The sequence below is a fragment of the Scardinius erythrophthalmus genome, assembly GCF_964197995.2.
Source record: "Scardinius erythrophthalmus genome assembly, chromosome: 14".
NCBI lineage: Eukaryota > Metazoa > Chordata > Actinopteri > Cypriniformes > Leuciscidae > Scardinius > Scardinius erythrophthalmus.
The window spans coordinates 24,649,198-24,673,750 of NC_138234.1; the positions used below are offsets into that span (position 1 = coordinate 24,649,198).

At 38.1% G+C, this 24,553-nt stretch overlaps 2 protein-coding genes across 2 annotated transcripts; both read left to right on the forward strand.

Moving 5' to 3' along the window:
* Positions 1-627: 627 nt before the first annotated feature.
* LOC308702185 (guanine nucleotide-binding protein subunit alpha-14-like) lies at positions 628-4,580 on the forward strand (the record flags this gene model as incomplete). The annotated part of the gene is made up of 5 exons (XM_081384852.1): positions 628-672; positions 982-1,136; positions 1,366-1,494; positions 4,000-4,153; positions 4,267-4,580. The coding sequence occupies 4 exons, from the start codon at positions 628-630 to the stop codon at positions 4,082-4,084; spliced, it is 414 nt and encodes a 137-aa protein (XP_081240978.1). The 3' UTR covers positions 4,085-4,153; positions 4,267-4,580.
* A 2,773-nt stretch (positions 4,581-7,353) lies between these two features.
* Positions 7,354-22,972, forward strand: gna15.2 (guanine nucleotide binding protein (G protein), alpha 15 (Gq class), tandem duplicate 2). Its single transcript, XM_081383967.1, has 8 exons — positions 7,354-7,478; positions 8,758-8,916; positions 16,323-16,507; positions 17,637-17,791; positions 17,965-18,093; positions 22,151-22,280; positions 22,367-22,520; positions 22,628-22,972. The coding sequence occupies exons 2-8, from the start codon at positions 8,772-8,774 to the stop codon at positions 22,828-22,830; spliced, it is 1,101 nt and encodes a 366-aa protein (XP_081240093.1). The 5' UTR covers positions 7,354-7,478; positions 8,758-8,771; the 3' UTR covers positions 22,831-22,972.
* The last annotated feature ends 1,581 nt before the right edge of the window (positions 22,973-24,553 follow it).

Consider the following 24,553-nt stretch of genomic DNA (forward strand, 5'->3'; position numbering starts at 1 on the left):
GCGTCATGTTAACACGGTCTGTTTGCCGGCACTGACAATCATATGTACACGGACTTGTGTAAAATTTGATGTTATTGTATGTTTAAAGGTGTGTTGTGGTGTATTATGTCCTGTGTGTTAGTATTACCTGGTTTACGTGAGTTATATGGGGAATCAGTGGATGTAACATCAGTGTATATAACATAGTAGGATTGTTGTCTGATGTACAGAAATAAAACACCTCACTATTATTATTTGGTTTATAAGATTTATTCAGTACAGTGTTAAGAGTCATACAAATATACTTACCACATTTGACGAGTCATTTGCCAAACCTGTTCAGTTAAAAATCCGGTTTATTTATACTTGGTGTTCGCACCATCTTGGTAATGCGTCCGTGTGTGTGACGTCACCCGGGGGTTCCATCCATCATAGCTTTACAAAAGAAATGTTTTATGAGTTATTTGTTTTATTATTTGTGTGTATATAATGTGTGTGTTGTGTATATCTACAGATATGAGTTGATGTATGTATTATTGTTATTATTATATGTATATGTGATTTATGTGAAATATAATTACCTTTTCAAATGGTATGTCCCGGACCATGGGAGGAGTTAGGCCTATAAAAAGGCTCCAGAAATTTAGTATGGGGATGGGAAGTGCTGTTTGTGTCGTGCGGCTGCACGTACAGGTCAGAGTTTGTCTTGTTAATATCATTTATTTTTATTATGTGTTTGGTGTAGTTTGTATTTAAGTTTTTTTGTCTGTTTTTGTGTTTTGTTTCCCAATTATTGAGATTCATCGTGTGGCAAAAATAAAATGTGTTCGTGAACCTGACCAACGGCTTCTTCTGTCACTTTGGGCCTCCATCCGCTACTGCTATCATAACATGTACATATACACTAACAAAAAAAAATCTGCATGCTTGCACTAATTTAATAAATATTAAATGTTGTACTTTAATGTTTTTGCAGTCTCATGAGTTCTGTGATATCTGTAGATTTATGCCCAGCGGTTCCAGGATCAGGACATACATCAGATAACGCAGCTGCAGAGAAGTTACGTAGAGGCTATTCGTCACCTATGGGAAGACCGAGGCTTTAAGGTCTGCTATGGACGGCGCAGAGAGTATCAGCTACTAGACTCCACTAAGTAGTAAGTGTGTTCAAGACAATTCCTATCCATTCCTGTCTTTAACTGACTTCCTGCATGTGTCTTCTCCTTTCCTGATGCTACTAAATGAATGTTATGCAAGTTAGTTAAGCAAATAATGCCTTCATAAGCAATTCTACGCCACACATGGTTTTCAGTCAAAGTGATATTTGTTATTGCATTATTATTGTCACATCTTTTATTGATAATAATAACGGATATGTTTTTAAAGCTTTATTGAACACTTGGACCGCATCACAGCCGAAGACTTTATCCCTACAAATCAAGACATTCTACGTGTCCAATGTCCCACCAACGGAATCACAGAGGAGCATATTTATTTGGACACGATCACTCTGAGGTACGCCAATGACCAACCAAGCTGCTGGAATTTAAAAGGACAGTTCACCCAAATACTGTCATTTTTTTTTTTTACTCAAAATCAAATGTTAGAAGAAATCCAGTGAGCCACTATGTGTTTCAGAAGACGACAAGTGCAGGGCACCAAAATACTCATCCAAAACCTCTATAGAAACTGAATCAATAATAAATTATATAAGTGTTCAGCATTCTGCAACAAATATTTTTCAGATTCTTGTCTGTTTTAAAGTGAGCAGGATATATTAAAATTTAGCGCATGGATTCGGCAGGCATGTATCATGACACTAAGCGAGGCAGTCGGTCTCGGAGCCCTCACCAGCTCTACAGCACCCCACAATTTTCCTATGTAAATCTGTGGTGAAAAATGGAACTGCAGTGCACTTTAATTGAGAGCCATTGGGGCAGATTTCAGACTGCCTCGCTTATTTTCACATCACCTTATGTAAACCTCGCTCTAGCCCAAGATGATCAATCCACTTCAGCTATGTGTATTTAAGTCTGCATCAGGTCAGTAAATAGTTGGCATGTCTGTTCTTCCTATGTGGACTAGCATATCAAATTAAGTAATAAATAAGTATAAATACTTAAGTTTAAATTTGCTAATGTGAATAGCCTTTATATACAGTGGTGCACAACTTTTTTGGCCTGGTTCTCAAGGAAGCTGAAGATGCTGCTTGGTACTTTACGCGGCACACTTATCCTACAAGCTGTCGTCATCACTTTCCTCCTGACTGCTCTCCTCACTATAATACTATCTGTTCACTTTAGAAATGAAATACAGGTTCATCTTTGTTAAAGCTGTATTTTTTATTTTATTAACATTAATGGCACAGCCATCAGCAGGAATATTATGCTGCTGTCACTTTAAGACCGAATGCATGGACCAAATATACTGGCACACATCTGGTTTCGTTCTTAACTGTTCACTTATTACATAACCGAGAGAATACTTGGCAAGACGGGTATTTTGACATCATTTTGTGTGTATGTGTCTGTTCAAGCACAAGTAAACGAGGAAGAGGAATCAATTCAGTGTTTGATCGCTGTCTGAAATGCACCACTCTCTCTCTCTCTCTGTTCGCGCGCAAATCCCAACTTCTTTCGAGTTTAAAATTGTTTGAATGTGTAAACTGGCAAGACAAAACACATCCAACTGATAAACTGTCACTCTATGATGATTAAACGTAACGGTTAATCCACAAATGACATGCATGGCCGAACGGTTGGGCCTGGTCCAAACGAATCACTGATCAACTGCCATCCATTGCACCCCTAATAATTAATGAACACACTTATCATCATGATTGCTATCTTACCAAAAAAATCCTACTCCAGTAAACTTGTCCCTGTCCCCAAAAATGTTGGAACTCAAAAGCGCTTCCTTACACGTTTTCTCCTGCTCATCGTTTATTTTTACCATGCATGCGCATCTGTGCACCCCTGATTATATACTATATTATATATAGTTCTGTTGTGTTTGTTTTATGTTTGTTCTGAGAATAGAAATTACTTTCTTTTCCTCATCGGAATTCCTCAACTTGTAACATTCTAAAACAGTATTCGGAGACAATAAATACTACATTAAAGGAGAAGTTCACTTTTAAAAAAACTTTTGCTGATAATTTACTCACCCCCATGTCATCCAAGATGTCCATGTCTTTCTTTCTTCAGTCGAAAAGAAATTAAGGTTTTTGATGAAAACATTCCAGGATTTTTCCCCATATTATGGATTCCATTGGGACCCAAACGGTTCAAGGTCCAAATGACAGTTTCAGTGCAGCTTCAAAGGGCTTTAAACGATACCAGACGATGAATAAGGGTCTTATCTAGCGAAACGATCGGTCATTTCAAAAATAAATAAAAAAGTTTAAGTTTTATAAGCACAAATGTTCGCCTTGCTCTGTTCTGTGATGCACGTTCGTGACTTTAAATGCTTTATATATATATATATATATATATATATATATATATATATATATATATATATATATATATATATATATATATATATATATATATATATATATATATATGTGTGTATGTATATTTTACAATACATTTAAAATGTATTGTTTTTATACATATAATCAACATATGTAAATGAGTAGTTTTATATTTCTCCATCATTTTTAATTCTACTATGCTGTTCGCAATGCTTCATGGGATTGTAGTTCTTTTCCTCACAAAAACAGTTAAATTCAGTCTTGTACCTTTGTATTTGGTCCAGTTTTCAAAAACTTTTTTGCTTCAGATCAAAGTTTCTATTGTTGTGATTCATCTCATTACAAGTTGGCTTGGTTCATGGCTTATAACTCTTTAACAATGACTATTTTAAAATCCCTTTGGGAAAAATGAATGAAAAACTAAAGGGGACGAGCAATGTTGCACTCTATTACCTCTTATGTCAGTTTGTTCTCATATGTCTCCTGTCCTTCCTGTGTAATACATATGTTAATCTGTGTACCCTTCCTCTCTTTGGCTACAGAACCGTATGGAAGAGAGCTTGTCACTGTTCTACACCACCATCCACTCAACATGGTTTGCTCATTCCTCTATCATCCTGTTCCTGAACAAAATGGACATCTTGGCCGAGAAGATTCGGCTCTCGGATTTTACAACATACTTTCCTGAATTTGAAGGTATTTTGGTGCACATTTAATGAAAGGAAAGGCTGCATTATCTGTGTGATTTTCTTTGTTGTACCTGATTCACTCTTCCTTTACCTTCCTTTGTGGGTCGGCGCCACCTTAAGGCAACAACTGGGACATTTACGATGTCAAGCAGTTCATCAGAAAGTTATATACACAGAAAGCAGTTAGCAATGAGAACTCCAAATGCATTTACTCTCATTTCATCTGTGCCACGGACTACATTGACGGCCATATACTATGCAACGATGTGAAAAACATTGTCCTGATGAAGTGTTTGAGTGAGTTTAACAATATATAAAGTGCTATTATTAGCCCAGAACACACCTTAAGTTGCACTCACTCAGTCTTGATCTCAATGACAATCAATCTGAATTCAAAGACACTACTATTTTATAAAGCAACGTTTGCATGATCAACGTTTTAACATTATTGATGACAGAGCATGCGTGAAAGAAATGTAATTAAGGTTTTTTCACTAAACTTTTGTTAAAAAATAATATATATTTACATACTCACACTTTTGGGGTCCATTTGCAGAAGCAGATCTATTGTATATCTATTACCTCATTGCCTAGGCTATATATTCAACATACTGTAAAATGAAATAGTGATGTGACAATTCTGAATTTCACTAACATCAATGAGGGTTTCTTTATTGGAAACCTTCCATTCCAATAATGGAAGAATGGAATAATGGTTATTTTTGATTCATGTATTTGAAAACATTATATTATTATTATATACTGTATTATTATTATTATTATTATTGTGTACACGTAAACAGGTCTAGAAAATGTGTTCTCATTTTAATCAATGTATATAACTAATATTTTATTGTACCAAAATATTTTAATTGTTGCTAGTAACTATTTAAAAGTTGCTACTACTGACCTGTAGTTGCTATTGGTACTGGGTCGATCATGACCGATTTGTTCATTTTAAACAAACCTTTGATATGATTTGGGAACAAGAGGCTGCATCCTTCAAAAGGGCACAGACTTCAATTCTACGAAGGCCACGAAGGTCTGAATGAGCATTGTTAAAGGGTAAGTTCGGTATTTTACACTTAAAGCCCTGTTTACAGATCGTTTCTGATGAAATAGAACGGTTAAGATTAAAATTTTGACACATGCTGCTGTCCCGAGAATTTTAGGTTTCTTTCGCTTCCCCCCCCCCCCCACCTCCAGAATGGGTGTATAGGTGCACTCGAACATATCCTTCCTAAAACGCATTAAACTTTCGTTTACAAAGACGTGAAACTCACTGAGTGGTCAGGGGTGTTCACTGATATGCTCACACAAAAATAGCTGCAAAAGATGCTTTCCAACAGGTGTTTTACCATTCGTTGTAAAACTGTGGATCTATTTTTCCAAACGTCTCACACCCGTAGATTCTTCCGTTGAGAGCTTGAATAATAGACACTCCAGCCCAGTTGGTGGCGATAATGCACCTTTGCCAATTGCAAGCAAATCACTGGCATTTCATTGAATACACAGAAGAAGCAGAAGAAGAAGCGGCGGAGTAATACCGTACCTCACACAGCTCTTTCAATTCAAGTCAATGGAGTTGGACAAAAACTACGATAAAACCTGTTGGAAAGCATATTTTGCAGTGATTTTTGTATGAGCATATCAGTGAACACCCCTGACCACTCGGTGAGTTTCATCTCTTTGTAAACGAAAGTTTAATGCGTTTTAGGAAGGATATGTTCGAGTGCACCTATACACCCATTCTGGAGGTGGGGGGGAAAGCGAAAGAAACCTAAAATTCTCGGGACAGCAGCATGTGTCAAAATTTTAATCTTAACCGTTCTATTTCATCAGAAACGATATGTAAACAGGGCTTTAAGTGTAAAATACCGAACTTACCCTTTAAATGGTACGGTCGGAGGATTGTTCATCGCCAAGCAATTGTGACAGCTGCCTATGAATGACTTTAACATTTGTACTGGACTTTTTTGAAAGTTATATTAAACTGTCTGAAAACAAAACAGTGTTCACAAACTGTCTAAATATGTTCACCATGGTCCATTTCTGTATATAATTAAGAGTATAAACTATAATCACATCTTAGTAAGATATGGCAAAATTTGAACTGCTTTAAAGTTTCTTTTTACATTTGTATCATTAGATTTTTGAGTAAGTTGAAACCCAATACTTATGTTTAAAAGTGTAATTCTGCAATTTCTTTCTAAAAAATCCTGTCGTCACTGGCGCACAATGAATTCTGGGGTAGGCAAGGCCGGCGAAGGATCAAACTGTTGTATCCTTCTTTGCACGGGAAACGAAGGACCCATTTGAAGGAGCCTTCGAATAGAGTGGTGCAGGGATGATGCATTTTTGTAGGCCAAAACCTGGAAAAGAGTTAGCATTTTAGCATTTCCAGTTCCATAGTCCCGAAGTCATCGGGTTTTTTTGGTTGAATGGCTTAAATAAGGCCTGTGCGCAAAACAAGCTCAAGATGCCTTGAAGTCTTGACTACAAAGAAAACCCTTTTCATTTCCACCACTATTGCCAAGGGGAGGAGAGATCCCCGTTGAGGAGAGATCCCCTGATATGATTGTAAATCGGTGTACAGTAGCTAGGACATATGAAAGCGCTATAAAAGCCTCATTCATTCATTCAAGGGGAAAAAATATACAGTTCAGTAAACAAAGTGTTTAAGACTTTTGTGACATGCCCAAATAGCGGTGCTATAAGAAATAGCGACCACTTGTGATCAGATCACTGAAACCGCAGGAAACGGGGCCAATGGGAACCTGCCATAACACAGCTTATGATAGACTTTTCTGCTACATTTATATAGTTAAGTGATTTTAAATCAACAAAATATGATAAATCATTTAAACCACAGTAAACCATTGTTTTGTTAAAAAAAAAAAAAATCTGTAATTAATAAATTGTAAAAAAAAAAAAAAAAAAAAAGTGACAACCAGCCCAATAGCTTTTAAGACTCCCTGTGTGACAACTAGCCCCGTTGTCCCTTAGCAAGTAACTAATAAATCAACATAAACAGATAAACACTATGGAAAGAGCTACTTTTAGTTAAAAAGATGTGTCAGTCACTTTAAATAAAAGCTGGGAGGAATAATGCCAGGGCGCATTCCACTGACTTCTCATTGGTTCTCTTCTGCTCTGCAACATACCTGCCATATCATGCATTAAAGTCAGACTTTCGGGAAGTGCAACTGGTTAATCTGAAGTGAACGAACGTGACGTGATTGACAGAAAACTGCGTTCAGGAAAACTCCTTCAAGGTGCCACGGACATTGTTTGTTTCAAGGAAAATGGAAAGCCTACTGTTGTGAATGAAGGTGAGCGATTCTCTTTGTCAACGTTACCCCTATTTCCCTAGTGTTTGCTGTTGTTAAATCCGATATTTTACTGTTTATTTGTTGTCCACAGAAGAGCTTTCACATTTTCATTCAAGTCAGAGACTTCATTTACATTTTATTACAGACTTGTAGAGCTGTTTTTACACTATTAGTGGTGATGTCAGGATCTACACAGGCCAAAGTTAAAAAGTTTGGCTTATTTTAAGCAAGAGTGCATAGCCTATATATTTTTAATGTAATATGGCTTTCATTTACTATAGCCTAACAATTAAACAATTAAAATGCATTCCATTATTTTAGCTAAGCAATATCACACAACAAAGCATACAAGAGTGCCGTTTACCTCAATGTCGTTTTTGAAGTGTAGCCTAATATCCATTCCATACCTCAGTTAATAATTTTAGGCCATATCTGTTGTAAGTAGGGGACAAAATAATGTTTTCTTGTTCTAGTTTGGGTTTAAGGATTAAAGTTCTAGTTAAATAATTTCATTTCCGTTTATGTATTTTGTCACGTAACATTTCAAATTGCAAAATGCTGATGGGCTCACGTAAATTATATTTTCAATTCAAAACGGCTAAATTTAAAAACAAAACGTGTGGTTTGCTTCACTAAATATTACCGTCGTACATTTAAAATTTATATCGTTAAACAATAGGCAAATATTAAATGTTTAGCTAGCCTATCTCGGATCGCACTGGCCGTTAAAACTAAACGGTAGAGCGCTGTATTCGCGCGCTGCTTATGTTTACAGTAAAGCCCGCCTTCTTGGATTTTACTGGTCATCTTGTCATTTTAATATTGACGAGCGCTGTTAAACTAGACCACCCTAAAATGTAATTTTTTCAACCTTTTCTAAAGAATAATACGAACAACACATGGTGGTTACAGGCCTGATATCGAGTTAGACAGGCTTAAACGTGTCACCTGGCAGCGTAGCCTACAAACTAAAAACCGGTTTGTTTAAGAGTGGTTTATAGGCCTATCTCTACCGCCTCAAAACATTTTGTAATTACTCCGCTCAAACTCGACTCAGAGTTTTCCATTTCCAAGCTCCCCGCACGCTAGTCCAAGAAACCCAAACTGCCAAATTTGCATTTAATTAAGAACTTACGAATAGGGTGAATTCAGGTGGACTGCGTCACTTTTTGCCATTGCGAAATGTCCATCCCAAACTAACAACCTGAATTCACCCCTACTACATGGTCGAAATATAGGCTAATGCTGAATGGCTATATTTATTTATGTTTTTACTCAGTTTCTGTTGGAGTAATGGGGCAGTACTGCTGCTGTAGATATTTCACCTATTTCTTGTCTGAAGAGGAAAGGAACGCCATGGCCATAAATAAGGAAATCAAACACATCCTTACAGAGCAGAGGAAAAGAGAACGGAGAGAAATCAAGTTGCTTTTATTAGGTGAGATGATTCTGTCATTCTTTTTTTAATCTGAATTTTATTAAAACGTATAAACACGTTGATTCTTTTTAAGTCATCATGTGCAAAAAGTATAAAATAAGCACACAAAAAAGACTTTATTTGACACATAAAAAAATTATTTGCTGATATTATTTCTCTGAAAGTTTAAGTAAATTTAGTCAGAGCATGAAAAGTTGTTTTTAGTAAATGCCATTTTGGGCCATTTCTCTTAAGGGACTTTCCTGAAATGTGATTATACAAGAGCTGATTAGACCTGTGTGACTCATAACTTTCCTGGTGATTTTAGTGGATGTTTATCGTCAGTTCCCCTAAACTCAGGTGTCATGACTTTTTTTGTGAAATGTTGTGCTTGAAAAGTGTGCTTGTGATGTCTTTCTTTAAAATCAATGTCAGTTGGTTTGATATTTTGTTATATTTTCTAATGCAATGACGATCATACACTTTTTGTTGACCCTGTATTATAATAATTGCTATTTTGTTGACCAATATTATACAACTAGAAATAGTGTAGATATGCTCTATATAGGTTATATATTTAATTACACTTTACTTTAAAAGTTCAAATTTATTTTGTCTCATCATCTTTGCATATTTACTGTAGTTCAGATTTATTTTGTCTCATCATCTTTGCATATTTACCCTAAAAAAAGAAAAACCCTGTTTTTACACTGTGGTGAACATCAAGTTTTTAATGTTGTTTATATGTCTATGTGGTGTTTTTATAATATGCTTTAAGACAAACCATGTGCAAATTCATAAGTCAACACCATTGCTGAATATTTTCTCCTTAAAGGTACAGTGTGTGAATTTTAGCGGCACCTAGTGGTCTGGTTGCGAATTGCAACCAACGCCTCAGCCCCCCGCTCACCCCTCCCATTCGAAGAAGCTATGGTGGCCAAAACAAACATGTTGTTGTCTAAGACAGCAGTGAGTAGCCAGTCAAGCAACAAGGTTTCTTTACAAAATTAAGAAATTTTGGCCACCGGCAGATAGCATGGGAAATGTAAGCCAAGAGTGTGTACCATTGTCACTGTTTCTGTGCCACAGAAAGTGCTAAAGTTGGACTAACTTACCTGTCCAGCAGAAAACAGGCAACTTCGCTGTCGTTTTTAAAACATTTTTCCTGCTTCAACATCTTCCATCTGGAAAAAGCCCCACCGATGTTAAAACGGGATTGATGCCGTCATATGTCCCGACTTCGCCTGGCTGCATCGTGTTGTCTCTTCTTTTCAACGAAGATTGTCGGCTCTTGTGCAAAATGATACGTGTGATCCTCCATTTGTTAAAATTTCACTACTTACAATCGTACTTCGTTACTACTTCTACTAACGCAAATATGCTTCTTCGTGTGTATTCAATGTAGTGACGGTGCAAGTTGCCTCTAAAAACACCAACGAAGAAGAAGCTAAAACAACAGAGTGACGAAACACGCTCTGTAGGGAAGTTTATCTGTTTAGGGTTACTGTAGAAACATGGCGGCGCAAAATGGCGACTTAACATGTAAGGTGATCTGCGGTGTATGTAGATAGAAATGGATCATTCTAAGGTAATAAAAACATAACGGTTCATTTTGTAAGGTCTTTATACACCACTCTTATTATAATGGATTTCTGAAAATAGATACTCATAAATTTTACACATTGCACCTTTAAAACTGCAGTGAAACAAAGACAGTCTCAAAAATGCAGTTTGAAATCAGCTGTTGTTTCTGACATCTTTAACTACCGTGTAACCAATGATGTCAACGTGTGATCATAAACGACTGGATCTCTGAGCTGGTGCGAGTGAGTGGAGGCGGGGATAATTTGCATATTCATAGAACTGAGTACACTAAATGAGGCAAGGGTGTAGATTTACAGTCAAGTTTTTAAGGCATGGTGATTTTTTTTTTTTAAGGATTTTTTTTTAAAATATGTATTATGTAACTTGTTGATCAAAGATGAGTTAAGGGATAAAATTATTGGCTACAGGGGGACTTTAAAATCTTTGCTAAGCAGGAACAGCATTTTTGTAACACAATACACAAAGGCATATACACAGATGAGCCATTACATTATGACCACTCCAAGCCTAGAGCAATCAGCACGCCTGGCAAACTGCAGGTGCAGTTCACAGATCAGTATACAGTGCATCCGGAAAATATTCACAGCGCTTCACTTTCTCCACATTTTGTTATGTTACAGCCTTATTCCAAAATGGAAGTTTATTTGAAAACTTTATTAAAAATAGAAAACAAAAAAAAATCACATGTACATACTGTAAGTATTCATAGCCTTTGCCATGACACTCAAAATTGAGCTCAGGTGCATCAAAGTCCTTTTAGGCAAGTCGTGCCACTCGGCCGCCATCTTGGCAACGCCTCCGGGCAGCTATTTCGGACTAACAAGACCAGGCTCCTATCTAAATGAATGGGCAGAGAGTCAGAACTGCACTTTCACTGGTCACCGGGACATAAAAACTGCATGTATAGAAACAGCAGTAAAATATGATAAAAATCGCTGAAAAAGTTTGATGACTTTGCCCCAAAATAAGGTTTAAAACGCCTTTTTCCCCACAGGTTATACTTTACTACGCATGCGCAAGGGTTCACGACACCAACTTCATTTACGTCTCTATCCAGAATGCCGGTGTTGTGCAATAATCAATGTCAATATTGTTCTCCTTTATTTAAATATAAGCAGGTTTGCACATCAGTAATAACAATGTATTGTATAGATCAGTTGTTTTAACTATTCATTAACATGAATCGGTTCAAAAGAGTCATTAGTTTGCGAATTGGACGTGTCATACGTTTGTGTGATTATCCCAGCAGTTAGGACATGGACATCCCACAAGGTTAGTGTCAACACAGAAAACATTACATCACTGGATAGGTTTTTTCGTTTATTTAGAGAGTAATTTTATGTCAGCTGAATGTGCGGAACACTTTTCAGAGAAGATAAGGCAACGTATTTTAGCACAATTCACACCCAGCGGTAATGCTCCATAATGTCGTTTTATTTTGATTAATATGTGTGCGGGAGAGAGAGCAAGACAGCGCTTAATTTGGAGACGGTGAAGTCTTGTTTACACTTTCTCCTGGCTCCGAAGAGAGAGAGAGAGAGTGCGCGCACGCGACCAGGTCTCTCCGAAGAGAGAGAGAGAGTCTCCGCTGTCGCAAAACCTTAACTGTGCGCATGCGTCAGTGGAACCAGACGATAGGCTTAAATGTTTCCCGGCTTGACTTTTAAAAGCAGATGATTGGCTTTCCAGCGGGAGGGGCGGGACATGTGCATACAACCGCCATCTTTGCCGTTACGGGTTTTCCTTATATAGTTCCTTACAGGGCTTGACATTAACACCCGCCAACCCACCAAATGCGGGTGGATTTTGCCCGTGGCGGGTAACACAGTCACTCCAACTAGCCACTTTGGCAGGGTGAATAATTGTAGTCTTTTCAAAAGGCATCTGAAATAAGTGTGACACTACGACACTACAACTCCCATAGGGCTGTCAACGAATATTCTAAATTCGAATATATATTCGAATAGTTTTAAAAAACAGAATTTCGAAGGTGAAAATTAATATTCGAATGTGGAAAAACGCCCGCGGTAGCAGAGGTGCGGCTGTCTGCTTTGCGAGTGGGCGCGCTGCCTGAGGGGTCAATTTATTTAACGTTAAACAGAAACATTACTGAAGTGTAGGCTACTGTACTGACTGAATAGGTATTGCATGAATAAGGTAGGTTAGATACAGCAGTTTCATGCACTGCAGGCTTCACTGGTTTGATTATTTACCGTTTCATGTCAAGGAAAAGTTCCATGTTTACCACAGCACAGCTCGCTCGGAGCGTTCAATGTCGGTTATATATAGTGTAAAACTTCAATTAATGTTAATAATATTTGTTTCAATCACTGAATGAAGCCTGCTATATAAGAGTCGCGACCTTAAATTGCTTGCACAAAACTCTTGATCAGCACTCAACATTTGCTTATTGTTGTTGTTCATTTAAACTGTTATGCACAGAGCGCGTGACGCCTCATTCGCGCCGCAAGACCTCCAGACGCACGTAAACGCGTCTTTACACTCGCGCCAGACGCTCTATTCGCGTTTGGTGCTGAGGGTGAGGGCGAGAGAGAGAAAGAGTGCCTGCGAGTGAGCGAGCGAGAGTGAGTGATGTCTGCGGTCTTGGCCATTAGTTGATTTACTTGTTTTCGTGTAGGTCATACGTTGTCAAATATGTTTAAACTTAAATAAACTACCTATACAAGTAGTTATGTCTCTTTGTATTAATTTGTCCTGTTATTGACGTAATGCGTGTCATTGACAAAATGTGCAACCAGATGTTCGAATAGTTCGATTATAAGCTATGTGTTTTTTTTTTTTAGAGGGAATATTCGAAGGTCATTTTTGAGCAATTTTGACAGCCCCAATGAGTATTGTCGCTAGTGACCGACAACAAAGAATCGAAGAGACAGCTAGCTGCCCTGCTGGAGTTATGTCGTATGCCGGTGGAGCAATGTGGCGACATATAATACATAATACATGGTTTTATTTAAAAAAAGGAGCTTTACACACAACCTTATCAGAGCTAATGATAATGACCAGTATTGTTATATATTTATGTAGTCTTGATTTGGGTGTGTACAGTGGTTTTACATTTAAAAGGGTTGTAAATCTAGTTCAAGTAAATTTTAGCACGCCATAGTCAACTTTTATCAGGTAATTTCACAACAACAAAAATGTGGCTAGTAAAAATGCTGTGTGGCTAGTAACTTTGGAAAACCACTAGCCATATTGGCTAGTGAGCAAAAAAGTTAATGTCAAGCCCTGGTTCCTTATATAGTTGTATTGAGGATTGAGGAAGTGGCATGTCTCTTATATAAATTGTCTCTGGGTGCATCCTGTTTCCACTGATCATCCTTGATGTTTCTACAACTTGATTGGAGTTCACTTGTGGTAAATTCAGTTGATTTGGAAAGGCACACACCGGTCTATATAAGGTTCCACAGTTAACAGTGCATGTCAGAGCACAAACCAAGCCATGAAATCCAAGGAATTGCCTGTAGACCTCCAAGACAGGATTGTATCGAGGCACAGATCTGGGGAAGGGTACAGAAACATTTCTGCAGCATTGAAGGTCCCAATGAACACAGTGGCCTCTATCATCTGTAAATGGAAGAAGTTTGGAACCACCAGGACTCTTCCTAGAGCTGGCCGCCTGGCCAAACTGAGCGATCGGGGGAGAAGGGCCTTAGTCAGGGAGGTGACCAAGAACCAGCTCCAGCATTTCTCTGTGAAGAGAGGAGAACCTTCCAGAAGAACAACCATCTCTGCAGCACTCCACCAATCAGGCCTGTATGGTAGAGTGCCAGACGGAAGCCACTCCTTAGGAAAAGACACATGACAGCCCACCTGGAGTTTGCCAAAAGGCACCTGAAGGACTTGCAGACCATGAGAAACTAAGATTGAACTCTTTAGCCTGAATGGCAAGCGTCATGTCTGGAGAAAACCAGGCACCGCTCATCACCTGGCAGTGGGCATCATCCCTACAGTGAAGCATGGTGGTGGCAGCATCATACTGTTGAGATGTTTTTCAGCGGCAGGAACTCAGTGGGAGACTAGTCAGGATCGAGGGAAAGATGAATGCAGCAATGTACAGGGACATCCTTGATGAAAATCTGCTCCAGAGCACTCCGGACCTCAGACTGGGGCAACAGTTCATCTTGCAACAGGACAACGACCCGAAGCACACAGCCAAGATAACAAAGGAGTGGCTATGGGAGAACTCTGTGAATGTCCTAGAGTGGCCCAGCCAGAGCCCAGACTTGAACCCGATTGATCCTCTCTGGAGAGTTCTGAAAATGGTTATGCACCGACGCTCCCCATCCAACCTGATGGAGCTTGAGAGGTTCTGCAAAGAAGAATGGGAGAAACTGCCCAAAAATTGGTGTGCCAAGCTTGGAGAATCATACTCAAGAAGACTTGAGGCTGTAATTGGTGCCAAAGGTGCTTCAACAAAGTATTGAGCAAAGGCTGTACAAATACTTATGTACATGTGATTTTTTTATTTTTAATAAATTTGCAAATATTTCAAACAAACTTCTTTCACATTTTCATTATGGGGTGTTGTTTGTAGAATTGAGGAAAATAATTAATCCATTTTGTAATAAGGCTGTAACGTAACAAAATGTGGAAAAAGTGAAGCGCAGTGAAAACATTCCGGATGCACTGTATATACCACTAGCGTATTAGTCAGTAGAGTGTTCGGTGTCAGGGAGTTTGACAAAGGACAAATTATAATGGCATGGTGCCTCAGAACTTTGATCGCCTTGTGGGTTGTTCATGTGCCACTGTAGTGAGCAGATATGAAAAGTGGTGCAACAATGGCCAAACGATGAACCGTCATCCAGCTGTGTGTCGTCCACAGCTCATTGATGCCAGAGGGGGGCAGAGACTGTCGTGCATGGTTCACAGCGACCACAGGGCCACAGTGCAACATATCACCGGCAGCTACAACAGTGGTGACCACGGCAATGTGTCACAGCACACAGTTCATCGCAGCCTTCTGCGTATGGGCCTGTGTAGTTGACGACCCAGCCGGGTCCCCATGCTAACTGCACGCAATCACCAACAACGCATGAAATGGGCCCAAGATCATCGAGATTGGATGATTGGAATAAATTGGCCTGGTCTTGCGGATCAAGATTCCTGGTGCATCACGTCGACAGCCGAGTGTGGATTCACCGATATCCAACAGAGGCTATGACACCTGGATGCACTGTTGGGCGGACACAGGCCGGAGGCGGCGGTGTTATGCTGTGGCCGATGTTTCCTTCCCAATAGCTCAATCCCTGACAGCTGTCAGGTATCTGAACATTGTTGCGGACCAAGTGCACCCATTTATGGCAACTGTGTTCCCTGCTGGTGATGGCCATTACCAACAGGATAATGCGCCATGCCACGCTGCTTGAATCGTCAAGGTGTGGTTCGAGGAACCACTGTTAATGCCTTGGCCTCCAAGTTCACCTGACATTTACCCAATCGAACATTTGTAGTTCGACTTGGAAAAGCAGGTTTGCGCTACATCACCACCGCCCTGCAATGAATGGGAACTGGAGGACCTGCTGTTGACATTATGGTACCAGATACCCCAGGAGACATTTCGCCACCTCGTCGAATCAATGCCTCGCTCCTTTAGGTCCTAAATGAGGTCCTACAGGTTATTAGGTAGGTTGTCATAATGTAATAGCTCATCTGTGTATTTTCTAAATTCATAAAACTTAAGGAAGAAATATCAAAACACACTCAGCACTGAGCTTTCTGAAAAGACAATTAAATTAATGAAAAATGAAAAAGAAATTACCAAAAAAAATTAAAAAGACATACGTTTTGCTTTCATTTAGGCACGGGAGAAAGCGGAAAGACAACGTTTACGAAGCAGATGAGGATTATTCATGGCAAGGGCTTCTCAACTGACGAGAGGCGTAGCTACTCTAAAGTGGTTTATCAGAATATCTTCCAAGCTATGAGAGCAATAACAGAAGCCATGAACACGCTAAAGATCCCCTACTCCAACCCACAGAATGAGGTAATCAAGAGGCCTAGTGTGAGATTCATGAGGGCCATTTTATATCAACTATCCTGTGGGTAGTAGTGGGTTTGGCAAATGTTAATAAATTACAAATGTAAAAAAATTAAAAAAAAAAATATTTTTTTATTATTATTATAGATAAATAATAAAATATTATAAAAATAGTAATTATTAAATAATTTATACATATATAATAACACTAAGAAAAACGTTTTATCTGGACATCAGCATCAGGGAATAACATTATAATCTCGTTCACGGTAGAGAAAGCTGCTTACATGTGCAAAACTAAATGTGAAGACTTAAATGTAAGCTTTTGTGTCTTTATCAGCTTTTCCATATATATACTGGCCCTGCGAATCATCACAAATACTTACCGAATTTGTGAAGCAAAATAAAATGGACCGAAAATTGCCTGTTGAATATTATAGGTTGTATTTTTAAACAGAATTAATATTTTGGAAGTGAAATCTGAAAAGTCAATATGGTTTATTGAATTTTTAAAAATGAAAATGTTTGTGAAATGTTTTTAAATGAAATATTCACAGCTTAAATATACAACCATGTTGAATTTCAGCCCATAAAAATGCAAACCCTAAAATTACAATGAATTAAAATGCAAGCAGGGTTAATGCAATGCATATTTTTTCAAGTAGTGCAATTCAACAAGCTTTTTTGTTTCAAAAACATGTCATTATTTTACTTCCATAGGCCAAGTAGTGCACAATACAACAAAAATTTAAAAAGCAAATATAAGTTTACTACACAACAGAATCATGCTCCCCAGAGTAGACAATCACAACAGACCAATCAAAACAGACTGGGCCATCTGACCAATCAGAGCAGAGTAGACCAATCACATAAAACTGGGCCATCTGACCAATCAGAGGAAAGGATGGGTTTAGAAAGACCGAATCCTTTATTGAACCGTTTCAGACACCGTGAGAAAAAGGAGATGCTGCAATGTATTATAAGAAAAATTCAAGTTTTTGACCTTGGATGCATGTAAACCTTTTTTGGAGGAGAAATTTAGGAACCTTTAAAATAGCATAATAGGGACGCTTTTTAATAAAGATCTTGCACTGTAATTGAATTTGCAGTCTCATGAGTTCTGTGATATCTGTAGATTTATGCCCAGCGGTTCCAGGATCAGGACATACATCAGATAACGCAGCTGCAGAGAAGTTACGTAGAGGCTATTCGTCACCTATGGGAAGACCAAGGCTTTAAGGTCTGCTATGGACGGCGCAGAGAGTATCAGCTACTAGACTCCACTAAGTAGTAAGTGTGTTCAAGACAATTCCTGTCTTTTATTGCTTCTTTATTGCTATTACTTCCTTCATGTTTGTCTATGAATCATATGCAAATAATTATGCAAACAATGCCTTCATAACCAATTCCCGGCACATGGTATGGTTTTCAGTAAAAGTGTCTGAATTACGTGTTTCTTAAAGCTTTATTAGTGACTTGGATCGCATCACAGCCGAAGGCTACATCCCAACAAATCAAGATGTTCTTCAAGTCAGATTCCCCACTTCCGGCATCGTAGACTATTGCTTTGAATTGGAGAAGATGACTCTCAGGTACGGCAATGAAAAACCTGTCTCAACATTATAAGTTATGTGGGCACTGAAAGAGACAGTTCACCCGAAACTATCATGACTTACTTTCTTCTGTGGAAGTAGAGGTGAGCAATATGACCAAAATCACGTTATGAGTCATTTTATAACACAATAATGACAATGTATCACGGTTTCCACTTTATAAAATTAATATATACTAATTTTTTGAAAGAATACTTAAGTAAAGTTCAAATATATTTTAAGTATACTTTAAGTAGTAAGTATACTGATATCAATGTACTAGTATGTATACTTGTATGTGGACTATTTCAGTACTAAGGATTAAATTGGCCCACTTGTTAGTGTATATAGTAAACTTTTAGGTATACTTTAAGTGTAAAAGTAGTAAACTTTGAGTACACAACTAGTTTACAATTACATTTAATCATTTACACAGTGAACTTTTTAAGTAAATAGTTTACTATTTACGGTAAATACTTGTTGCACATTTTTTTAGTTTATGAAAGTACACTTTGAAGTATACTCTCAGTAAACTACTAGTTTTGCACGTATACTTGTAAGTTTTCTTGAAGTGAACTTAACATCATACTTACAGTTTACTATATATATATTACTTTTGCACTTTAAGTAGACTACTATGTTCCTAAGTAGGTATACTTTTTTTTTACTTGAAATATACCTTTAAATGTATGTTTAACTCTTTCCCCAGCGTTTTTTTTTTTTTTAAGTTGCCAGGCAGCGCCAGGATTTTTCATTTTTTTCACAAAACTTTTATCGTTGGAACATCAGAACGATGATCAAAACATAGATGGAGTAGATTTAGTCTATCAACATCCCCACATATTCCTGAGGTGTATTCCAGAAAGCAAGGTTATCTTACAGTCAAACATACCCTGAACTCTCGGTTGATTATCCCAAACCTTGTCTACTCTATGGAAGTAAAATAATCTCAAATGTTTTTGAAACAGAAAGCCTGTTGAATTGCACTACTTGAAAAATAATAGGCATTGCATTAACCATGCTTGCATTTTAATGCATTGTATTTTTAGGGCTTGCATTTTTATGGGCTGAAATTCAACATGGTTGAATATTTAAGCTGTGAATATTTCAATTAAAAACATTTCAAACACATTTTCATTCTTAAAAATTCCATAATCCATATTCACCTTTCATATTTCACTTCCAAAATATTCAAACTGTTTAAAAATACAACCTATAATATTCAACAGGCAATTTTCGGTCCATTTTATTTCGCTTCCACAAATTCAGTGGTTCAAATTCGACAGTAAATTCAACGGAACTGCAGGAAAAGCAATAGATTATCGAGCATACTATCCACCAGCAGGAGGTGCAAAAGCGCGTGTTGTTGACGACGACCAGCAACATTTAGAGCAAGCCATTCATTCATAAAATGAAAATGATTACCCGTATCAGTATATATATGCGGAAAAGATGATAAAGACACAAAAGCTGTGTTTATGTTTCATTCAATAACTTCATTGTTACATTTTGTAGCCTACATGTTATCAGCTTTCTCTACCTACATGAACAGGATTATAATCGTTTCCCTCAATACCTCACACTCAAGGATTCCCCTTCCGTCGGGGCAAAACGCTATGGACTAATACAGTGATATGAAAGACCAAACTCGCACCTTTATGGGGATGTAGGCTGTAGGGACTAAGAATATGAACGTAACGCGCAAAGTTTCATGCAGAGCGTTTCGTGATATACTGGCATAAAATCAACACTTGATCATTAACACTTTCTTTTCTCTTCTCTCTCTCTCTCTCTCCACACACACACACACACACATATATATGTGTGTGTGTGTGTGTGTGTGTGTGTGGAGAGAGAGAGAGAGAGAGAGAGAGAGAGAGAGAGAGAGAGAGAGAGAGAGTAGTACGTTGCATTAGCTTAAACTGGGAAGAGTCATAGTACTTGCTGTTGTCCTCCTATTGTTAGTTTAACTGTAAATCGCTTTGGATAAAAGCGTCTGCTAAATAAATGACTAAATGTAGCCTAAATGTAAAATTGGCTTGACATTGGACATTCGCACATTTAGGGACCGTCTCAAAACTTGCATACAACATTGGCATACACGTTTCTAACTTCAATAGCAAACTTTAATTTATTTGAATAAATATAAAAAATCCAAAGGGTGCGCATTATGCCTGACACTACATGAACACTTTACAGTTGGTTTTATGACTGTAAGTCGTTCTATTCAAATGATATTGAAGTTTGAAACGTGTATACCAAAGACGTATACACTTTTGAGACGGTCCCTAAATGTGCGAATGTCCAACGTCAAGCCAACTTTATGCCAGTCTATCACTGGGAAACGCTCAGCATTAAACTTTGTGCGTTATTCTGAGTCAATCTGCTTGCCTGCGAGTTTGGTCTTTTATATCACAATTAGTCCATTAAGCTACGTTAAGCGTTTTATATGTCCAGCAGGGGAATCCTGACGTTTTGAGGGAAACCCTAATAGCTTGCATGCAGCACATCGCCACAATATAAAGTTAAGGCAACTAAACAACCAAGAGAAATATACGTCAACCTCAAAAATGTAACATTGGATCTGCGTATCCGCATCGGGGATAACATTAACGTATAATCTTGTTCACGGTAGAGAAAGATGATTGTAGGCTACACAGGGAAAGTAACCGTGAAGACACTGAATTTAACATACAACCGCCGTCATAATAATCACAAATACACTTACATTGCTGTTAAATGAGTTTAATGAATGAATGGCTTGCTCTAACAGTTGCTGGTCTTCGTCAACAACACGCGCTTTTGCACCACCTGCTGGTGGGATTGACTAACAGCAGATGGATAGTATGCTCGATAATCTATTGCTTTTCCTGCAGTTCCATTGAATTTACTGTCGAATTTGAACCACTGAATTTGTGGAAGCGAAATAAAATGGGCCGAAAAATGCCTGTTGAATATTATAGGTTGTATTTTTAAACAGTTTGAATATTTTGGAAGTGAAATATGAAAGGTGAATATGGATTATTGAATTTTTAATAATGAAAATGTGTTTGAAATGTTTTTAATTGAAATATTCACAGCTTAAATATTCAACCATGTTGAATTTCAGCCCATAAAAATGCAAGCCCTAAAAATACAATGCATTAAAATGCAAGCATGGTTAATGCAATGCCTATTATTTTTCAAGTAGTGCAATTCAACAGGCTTTTTGTTTCAAAAACATTTGAGATTATTTTACTTCCATACTACTCGAGGTATGCGGGTTCCAAAAACATATCCGGGAGTAAGTTCAGTCAACCCAGAGTATGTTCATTGTTAACACACAAAATGTTCTCAACAGAGCAGCGAATCGACGAGTCACCATGGAAACGGACGCTAAGAAAAAGTCTGCCATACTATGGGTGCTTCTCATTTCTTATTTGTGCATCCTCATTTCCTTTCCTTGCCTCTTAGCTCCACCCCCTTAGGATGCCAGGGAAGGATGCACCTGTGTATCCTCGCTCATGACTCCTCAGGAAGCTTCCTCGCTCCTCGTTTCTTGCCTCCTCGTGGTGCAATTAAAAAATTGAGATGCCCTTAAAGATGGCTGTGTCCGATGAGTTTCCGAGTCACGGGCTGGTGGACAGAGCAGTGAGGAAGCATCAATTTGAGTATTGAGAAGCACCCTACTTCTTTCTTCTTCCCTGGAACAGAACCTGCTCTGGTTATGTTCAGAGAGGAAGTTGCTATGGCTACTTACATACCCTGAAAATTACCTCCGTTTTTGGAACCGAAAGTTGGGTTTGTTCGCTTACTTACCCTTAAACATATCCGGGTATGTCACATAACCTGCTTTCTGGAATACCCCCCAGTGTCTTGTTAATTACCTTGTTTAGTCCCTAGTGTTTCTGTGAATAAAAAATCAAGGTGAGAAGCCATCTAATTCAGAAGAAATGTGATAAAGGAATAAGGAACAGAATTTGGGGACAAATCTAGGCCTGGTGCAAATTCACCACACCAGATGAAATATAAAAGTGGATGGGCTTAAACTTGATTTCTGATCTGTCTGTCTTTTCAGGATTGTAGATGTCGGTGGTCAGAGAGGACAGAGAAAGAAGTGGATCCATTGCTTTGAAAATGTGACATCGCTCATATTTCTAGCCTCCATCAGCGAGTACGACCAACTTCTGGAGGAGAATAACAAGGATGTATGCTTCCTAATATCTCTCCTGTCCTTCCAGTGTAAAATTGATCAATTTCTTAATCTTTGTACTCTTACTCTTTTTGGCTACAGAACCGTATGAAAGAGAGCTTGTCACTGTTCTACACGACCATCCACTCAATGTGGTTTGCTCATTCCTCTATCATCTTGTTCCTGAACAAAATCGACATCCTGGCTGAAAAGATTCAGTTCTCAGATCTAAAAACATACTTTCCTGGATTTGAAGGTAGTTTGGTGCACATTCAATCAAAGTGAAAGGCAGCATAATCTCTTGTTTATCATACCTGATTGACTCTTCCTTTCCTTTCCTCTGTGGTTTGATGCCATCTTCAGGTAAACGTCGGGACGCTCAAGATGCCATGGATTTCATCCAAAGTTTATATATAAACAATGCAGTTTCCTACGAGACAAAGATCTCCAAACAAATCTTCCCTCACTTCACCTGCGCCACGGACACCAAAAACATCAACAAAGTCTTCACCGATGTGAAAGACACTGTCCTTGTCAAGGCCTTAGAGGACTTTGGAATTATCTAATGAGCCCTAAACGCACCTTCAGTTTGCGTACTCATCAGCAAAATTAATGTTTTATCATTATTTATAACAGAGCATTCCTGGACAAAAATGTAATTATGAGTTAGTTTTCTATTGGTCTGTTTGTATGCTTGGGCTGTTGCAGAAAATATAAAAAATGACACAAACAAAAATGATAATACAATAATTATAACTGTAAACAGTCAGCTTAAGGTAGCTACAAGTATGTTGGTTACGTATGTGGTTAAATGTTAAAATAACTCCAATATCATACACTAGAGTTATGTGGGGTGGGGGTAAATTAAGCACGATCTGCTGTGACTTCACAACCGTGTTGCATTGTGGTCTATGAAGTGTTGCTGCGCTCACGCCATGTCGTAATTACCATAATTTCGAGATGACAAGAAGTTACGTTCTCGGACTGGAAATAATTTGTTTCTATGGCAACAATATCAACGCCTAAATAAATCTGCAGAGGTCAGGTGGTACAAGCTGAAATCTACGGTAATTAGGAATGCACCTTATACATATTGAGTAGACTCGCTCCCTCAGTCAAAATCGAGGGGTCGATGGGTCCAAATAAACTTCCCTTGCCTACTTAACAAAGTTGAAGACACTTCAAAATGGCAGCAGGGATTCCCCCGAGGGGAAGGTATTAGGAAAGTTGTGTTTAAGGTCGCATTTTGAAACCTTTTTTCGTGCCAGTGTGACTAAAACGTGTTTGGACTATGCACTATGTCGGCCACAAAAATAGTTCCAATCAAATCTGACAAAACACAATGCAGGTCTCTTACAACAAGAAGATACACATAAAAGATAATATATGGTCATTACTGAAAATAAAATACAGTGTTTCCATTACACAAGGCTTAAATTGGCAAACATGACCGAGATAAATCACACTCAGGCGGCAGGAATCAGAGCATAAGTCCAAGCAATGAATCATGGGAAATGCAGTTCATGGTATGATGAAGGAGACAGGAGGTGTGCCCTCTGGTGGATATCATCGGCACTCTATCATCTGACAGACGTGACAGTTGCTCACTATTGCTGTGTCTCAATTCGAAGGCGTCATTGAGGATGCTTCATTTCAGTAAACTGACCACTACATTCCAAAGGCATTAAGAAACTACAACAATTTATGCTTCACTAGGAATAACGGTTATTTGTATAAGGTTATCATTCTGAAATTATTAATTATTAATCTTGTAACATTATTTATGCAATTATAATCGCTGTAAATGCATGTAAACACTGTAAACTTCAGATGCAGCTTCTGTTCCATCTCTGCAGTGCAAGCATGGATTGTGTTGAACTTGATACTGATTTCATTTGATTGGTAACAGCCCTATAGTGTCTTATTATTCGAAATTAACTTGATTCAATTTAAGAATCTGACATAAGATGAGTGATACAAACAGTGAAACGTCCTAGTGCTGTTAGAACACTGCTCAGCCAATCAAATTCAAGAAACCAAAACTAACTGTTTTATAACAGACTGTAGCACCAGTGTGACACTGGACCAGTCAAAAATGTTAAATTAAATACAATGTCAGGGATTTCCAGGAACCCTACACATACACATTATCACACTATCCTCTATTCATAGGGCAATAAGGACACAGTGTCTTTTTGTAACCAAAAATCCACAACATCTCATGACCATTTAAATCTATAACGCAAAAATAGAGGATACATATATTTCCCACTGAAAATAGGCCACTGA